Genomic DNA, 7,288 nt, shown 5'->3' with positions numbered 1-7,288 from the left:
CCTCGTACCAAAAAAATAATAATAATAAAATACCCATGGCATTCTAACCACTACTACAACGGATTTTAATCCTCTCCAATTCTCTTATGTGTGCAGTGCGGTAGATCGTGGTAGAGATGTCGACACCTAGTAGTTCGGACATCCAACGGTTCGAACTCATTGACTTTCATTTTTTTTTTCTTCTCGAGCTCGACATCATTGGATGTCTGAGCTACCACATGTCGATATCTCCACCCCAAAATGCCTCATTGCACACTTTTAGGGAATTGGAGAGGATTATTTTCCCTACTACAACTTCTATTTTTCACTTAGCAAACTCAATTTAAGCTGAAATTTTAAATATAAGTGACTTAGGAATTTACTAATCCACAAAATTTGGGCCCCTATCTGATTTCTCATGTGACAAATATATTAGGCCATCTTGACAAGCTTATCAAGGCCATCAAAACTACAAAGTTTCACCCTCATATTCTCTTGATAAAAAAACATGGCTAAATTGTTGTGGGGTGGATCTGAAAATAAGTTAATATGGTATTCTTAGTTGACTGATTATCGATTTAATCCATCGAATCTCAACAGTTGAACATTTTACGTGAAACGGGGTCTGACGATAATGTTTCATTTCTCTTGTTTTCACACCAAGAGGGGTGAAAAGAGTTTGGAGGAAAATAGGGTTGAAAGTTGGAACCAAGGTTTCAAGAATCGGTTAAGTCGTGGTACAATACAAATATAGGGTAAAATGAGCAAAATAATATTGGCATAGTAACTTTGAGGGCAAGACGTCAAATATTTGACGTTTTAAAATAAAAGTCAGATATGATTAATACAGACAGTATGTGTTGGTATCATTATCGGTTTTAGAAGTAATCTATACCCGATCCAATACCACATTCACTAGTTGGGAAAAAAATATATATAAAATAAAAAAGAGAGAGATCATGCAGATTGGAGAGGGGTTGGAATTATGGTTTTAAAAATTGAAATCGGATTAGTGAATCGGTCGATATGGGTCAAAATTGGCTGACTTCGAACGTGATTTCCATTGCTCTGTTGCTTCCTAAATCGGAATCGGATTGATCAAATTGGATGCGAAATTGGTTGATTTCTAGTCATATTCCTTATAATCCATCTTGAATCGAATTGATTCTGGCTGATTCTTGATTACTAAACCAATTTGATTTTCAACATAAAATAGCTCTAGATTCTCGATTCTTGAACCAATTCAAGCCTATTCGGATCAGAATATTCTCTCAACGATTCCATTCTCAATCCCCATGTTTAAAACCTTAGTTAGAGAGAGAGAGAGAGAGCCATTTTCCCAAGTTCCACTAATAGGGGGTGGAAATGACCACCCTACCTCCTACCCAAACACATGACCCTGGGTGGGGTCTACCCCCCTATTAGAGGAACTTGGGAAAATAGACTAGATAGGAATGGAGCAGATAATTTTCCCATCAACCACTGTAAGAGAGTGAATGAGTGAACTTACAAAAATGGTGTCACGTACTTAGTTAGTAAGTTCGGGAACGGCAATTGAACGGGAACGGATACGTACGGCAGTTAAACGGATTAGACGGTAATAATACTTTTCAAAAATCCGGCTTCATAAAATGCATACGGTAATAATACGGTACGCGTTTAATACGGATATAATACGGCATAGACGGCAATAATACTTTAAAAAAAACGGACATATATTCATTATATAACATGCATTCACCACCTAATAAACAAAATAATATCATGATTTTATTAACTAAAATAAACACAATAATATAATATGCTATATAACATCTCTAAGATTATCATTTAACATACCAAAATATCAATAATCTACAAGAAATGAATGTAGATTGTCCGAAAATGACATGAGCAAGTTGAAAGACCAGAGAAACAAGAGGAGAGTACAAGACTTAAGTGCCGCTTTGTTGAACGGAGATGGCGAGGATGATTGGAGATGGAGGGCGGCTACTTTGCCTGCTACGGTTGGATGTTCAACGCAAATCGAAAGGGACGAAAGGGAAAGTGAAATCGTTTCCCTAAATTCTAATCTTTTGGATAATTTTTTTTATAAAAAACGTATAATACGTGTATTATTCGAGTATAATACGTGCTTGCTTAAAAACGTGTTTTTTTTAATAAAAATACGAGAAAATACGGGGACGGGAGTATTATACGTTTAAAAATACGGGAACACGTATAATACGCGTATGATACGCGACTTTACTAACTAAGGTCACGTAAGAGAGAGAGAGAGAGAGAGAGAGAGAGAAACATGTTGAAGGATAAAAAAGAAATAAGAAGAGGTGGACCAGAGGAGATTAACGGGTTAAGGGATGCAAAAGGAGAGTGGTACCGGAGGTTGTAGAAGGGTTTAGGAGAGGGAGTTGTAGATCAAGTTAGAATTTTTATCTTATGCGGTTCCTTGATTGGTGCGGTTCCCTAGTGCCTCTCACAACAGGAGGGTGAACCCCACCCGGGCAGAGTGTTCGGTCAAGTGCCTTGGGTGGGTCCCACCCCCCTCTTGTGAGAGGCACTAGGAAACTGCACCAATCAGGGAACCAGAGACAATAACGATGCGATCAAGCTAGGTAGGGCTGGGGGTGAGATATGATGAAGGCGGGGGAGAGGGAAAATTATCGCCCCAGTACTGGGGGCAATCAAGTGCGCTTCATGCGGCTGGGGCACCGCCATGTGTGCACAGTGAACCCCACCGTGCACACATGGATGGTGCCCCAACCGCATGATGGCACTTGACCGCCCCCAATACTGGGGGCGATAACGATCCGGGGAAGAGCCGGAAACGGAGGATAGGAAGGGGATAGGGTGAGCAGGTGAGAGTGAAATTACAAATAAGTGTAATAGTGTAAGAGAGAGGGCGGAGGGGAAACATATTGAATGATATGAAAGGAAAAAAGAAATGGTCACAAAAATCATTCCCTCCTTTAGTACAAAATGAGAGTCGGAAGTGGAACTGTGGCCGGTTGTTCCGAAACCAATTTATAATTGCAACCAAAACTCTGCTATCAATTTTATATTTCTCTCCCTCCCTATCTCTGTCTTTCTCTCTTTCTCTCTTTCTCTCTTTCAGAGAGTCCAGTAAGAAATTGTCCTCAGTGACGCGTCTACACATCTCTGTGTTCTTCCAAATTACTTTCTTATGTCGATCATCCGCATGGCTCTTCGAATAGGTAGATTTAACTGTCAGCAGCGTGTACAGCGACACGCTGCGGCCATGCATGACTATAGATTCTTTCGCGAGGTATATAATCTCCTCAGCCTCATCTTTCTCGACACCATCAGTTTCTTCTCTCCGTTCTCTGATCAAAATACTTTTTTCGTTTTCTCCCTCCAAAGGTCTTCGTGCTTCAGTCGAATTCTGCTAATTGTTCTTTGTTACTCAATCATGTTACTGATTATCTGTTTGCAATTTAAAATATTTGCTGATCTACTTAGACAAATTTTGATCAAATTTGATAGTTTTGACTCTGTATATAACTGCATGGACTCTGTCATCTGTGTCTGCTTAGTGGTAGTTACACAATTTCCCTTTCGTTCATTCTACTTTTTCTTCTAGTATTGCAGGTGTCTTTGGAATAGTAATGTGTTTGTTTCAATTTCAGAATATCAGAAATCCGTAAGGATATGCAGTCTTCAACTTTTAATGGGTTAAATGAATTTCAAATTATGTTGATACTATTGTTAGAGCTGTTTTGTGCTCTGGGACGTTGCTTTTTTTTTTTTGGTCAAATAATGAACTTCATGTCTGACGGCGGCTAGTTTGGGCTTCAGTCTATAGCCCAATTTTGTTGCTTTACAGTGTTAGTTCTCGGATTCTGGTTTCTCCATACCAACCGTAAGGAGAAAGAACGAAACCAGCATAGGGTTGCTTTAGGACTCTCAGTCTTCTTTTTCACCTTCACTACCTTGTAATAATCTCTTTTATTGAATGTGAATCAATTCAAATGAGATATGCTTGAATTTTAAAATAAAGGATGGTGAAAAACAGTAGCACACTCGATGTTATCCAATAAGATTTTAAAGTATATAATTGTCCAACTAAGTCAAAACTTCAACCATGCTTTTAATCCATGAAGTGGTTTTCTTCAGAGTGTGTGCTTAAACATTTGAATTAAAGGGTTGAGTATGCTCTCACTTTGAGAGTTTTGAGGATTGAGAGCGGGAGTGCCACCAACCCCCCCCCCCTCCAAAAAAAAAAAAAAAAGGATTTAATCACGAAGGTTCCTTTACCCCTGGCAAGTTCATCTGCCATCACATTGCCCAATTTCAGATTCTAACTAAACGAGGTATTCATTAGAGATGCTAAAAGATGCTTATGTCATGTGTAACACAAAGGGAAAATCTCCAAGGGCCCCCTCTGGCTTATTGAATCAGCTGACAATATGTGTGTGTGTGTGAGAGAGAGAGAGAGATGTCTTTATTTTAATCACTTCTTAAGATTGTTTGCCATTAGATCCACTAATATGATCTTGTATTTGGTATTGGTATGTTTTAATGAGTATCTTCCTCTTCATATGAAGAGAGCCTTTTGCATGTTTATCTGTAATAAGTGATACAAACATTTAGTTGTGATCTGAGAAATAATTTGGATGGTCAGATGAGCATGGATACACAAAATATTGCTTCCCGCCTAAGTGCTTCTGGTATCTTCCGAACTCAAGGCCTGATAGGAGGAAAATGGTCTGAAGCGTATGATGGAAATACAATAAAGGTTTGAATTAGCTAAATGATTTCATTTCTTTGTTAAATTATTTTCATTGGTTTGGATTAACAAAAAGATATCCTTTCTTTGCTTCTTCTTGTTAAATTATTATTATTTTCTGAATTTATTGTTTTGTATTTGATATTTTGATCTGTATGTTGGTAAACCAGTAACAATAGACTGGGGGAACTGAAAATTGGAACCAAGATCACAAAAATAGATAATTGTTTGTGTTGGAATATACTTGGCCTGATGGGGGAAAGAGTCAATTGGAGCAGAAACCCATTTGCTACCATGTGGCATCAGATATTCTGTGGAAAGAGGTTTTGGAAGGTTCAATGTGGAAATGGTGCTTGTTCTGGGATATATTGGATGGAGTGAGAGTACAGTGAGCCATGGATATTATACATTCTTTCATTAGACACATCAGATCTATGGCATCTGATTATCTTGTTCTAATGGAAGCCTAGGAGCGCTGATGAGAAGGGTGGGTGATTTGGCTAGGCAAGGGGTAGTTAAACTTGGACTGTTATGAGATTTCTTTGCCATTGCACTGCCTTCCTAATGTAGTCCTAGATAGGTAGGAGACCTACTAGGAGCCAATCAACTAGGATCTGTAAGCTGCTGGTTTGATGGGGGTAGAATTGAGGTTTTAGGTCAAATTTAGAGTTAGGGTTAGGGTAAGGATAGGTATTTTATATGGTAAAGCTGGGCAGGTGTAGGGAAGTCTAATGAACTAGGTTTTATTGGTTTTGGATGAGTAGAAGTAGTTTAGATGTAGTTGGGCAGCAACTAGGGTTAGGGTTTTGGGAAATAGGGAAGTGATGGAATCTAGGGTTTAGAGGTGGAGTTAGGGCAAGGGCTTTAGATCGAGTGTGGGTAGGGTAGAGGGGAATATATGCTGAAAGTTACAGCTAAATCAGATGGTTAAATATGGAGTTATGGAGGTTTCCTAGTAGAAGTAGGAGAGAGGGGTAAAACTGTAATTTCAGACAATCGGCTGGGTGGATGGTGCTGAAATTTGAATCGAGTCTCTCTTAGGGTTTGAGGAAGATTCATTCAAATTTTTAGCAGGTTCTAACGGTTAGATTTGCTTGCTGAGCAAAATTCTCTTGAAAATCACCTTGCATGTGACCTTCTAGAAAGGAAAGAAGAATAGTTGCAGGTTTTAGGTTTCTAATGGATCTATGGTATTAATGGTGGATGAGGAAAGTAGTAATGATTGAGTATTGGCAATGGGGATTGATGGGGCTGGGTTTAGAGGATTAGGAGAAGAAGGGTGATTGCTGAAACTGTAAAATACTTACTTGAACACTGATCTTCAATGGCAGCAGCTTTGAAGATGAACAATGGGGTCTCTCGATCTTCACGATGCAAGGAGTCGATTGGAGATCCACCAATCCCTTCCACCTTGATAAACTCACAAGGATGCAACACTCTCAAGGAGCAACAGCAGCAACAAAAGCAGCAAGCATAAAACTGAGTTTTTATTAATCAAATTCGTATCCCATGCTGGCCTCCCTTACAAACTTATATAGAAGACTCAAAAATAGACTTAGACACTAAAAAGGAAAAGCCTAATCCTATCCCTAACCTATTAGCTAGCTTAAACTGACTAGGAAGCTGAAATAGACTCAAAATAGAGCCTAATCCAGCCCAACTAAACAACTAAAAGAAAAACTAATAAAATCACCTAAATTGAACCATTGGTTGAACCGGTTCAATTTAAAACACCAAATAAAAAACTAAGTATGGAAATAAAACTAAGTATGGGAGCTAATCCCGTATGCAACCTATTTACCCATATTTTAGGCCCATAAAAGTGGTCTATTACATTAGAAACCCATGGGATCAAATGCCCAACATGTATGTAACCCAACCCTAGACTTATTCCTAGTAAAAGAAGCCCAGTTTAGTGATAAATCTGCATCACTTCCTTGTTTCACATGTGCACTTGTTGTGATGATTTTTCACTTTGTATGTTTTATTTATTTCTTTGTTGAGGTAGTCCTTTGAGGAGTGTAGTTCGTCTTGCAATAAGATTGTTATTCATGAAAATGAAATGCTTAATGTCTTTTATGTGCAAAATATCTGACTTAAAAACGCTTATGTCATCTATTCATATCACTTATCTCTTAAATTTTGATGTAGAACAAGCTAGTGATTGGCTCCAAATTATTGCTGAATACTAGAAAATCCTCAATGTTTTAAGGATAACTAATATAATTATGTATATCAATTAATCAATATTTTAGGATTGGGCTAAATTGCAAATCAGGATGTGGTATAGATATCGGAATCAAGCTATTATCAGTAATTAAAATAGACAATAATAAAGGTTTGATAATCTGAATTAATGATCAATATCAAAGAACTAGAACAATAGCCAAAATCTAAATTTCTGATAGGGGAGGAACTTGACTCAAGAAAATAACTAGAAGATGAGCTCAGAAAAATCTGAACTTTGTTTTTGTTTAAATCAATTATTATACTTGGGTCTGGAATGGAATCAGAACCACTGTGAAGTCAGAACCTCACAAGAACACGAGAGAGTACTCTTATTGA

At 38.0% G+C, this 7,288-nt stretch overlaps 1 protein-coding gene across 1 annotated transcript in view; it reads left to right on the top strand.

The window, feature by feature from the left end:
* Positions 1 to 3,229: 3,229 nt before the first annotated feature.
* LOC122639271 (succinate-semialdehyde dehydrogenase, mitochondrial) overlaps positions 3,230 to 7,288 on the top strand; it is a 37,729-nt gene continuing 33,670 nt past the window's right edge. Inside the window, exons 1-2 of the mRNA XM_043832087.1 lie at positions 3,230 to 3,262; positions 4,619 to 4,732. Of these exons, the coding sequence (XP_043688022.1) occupies positions 3,236 to 3,262; positions 4,619 to 4,732 (141 nt within the window). The 5' untranslated portion in view covers positions 3,230 to 3,235. The remainder of the gene's footprint in view (positions 3,263 to 4,618; positions 4,733 to 7,288) is intronic.

The sequence above is a fragment of the Telopea speciosissima genome, chromosome 9, assembly GCF_018873765.1.
Source record: "Telopea speciosissima isolate NSW1024214 ecotype Mountain lineage chromosome 9, Tspe_v1, whole genome shotgun sequence".
NCBI lineage: Eukaryota > Viridiplantae > Streptophyta > Magnoliopsida > Proteales > Proteaceae > Telopea > Telopea speciosissima.
The sequence above is the reverse complement of the archived record's forward strand: the minus strand, read 5'-3'. Positions and strand labels throughout refer to the sequence as shown.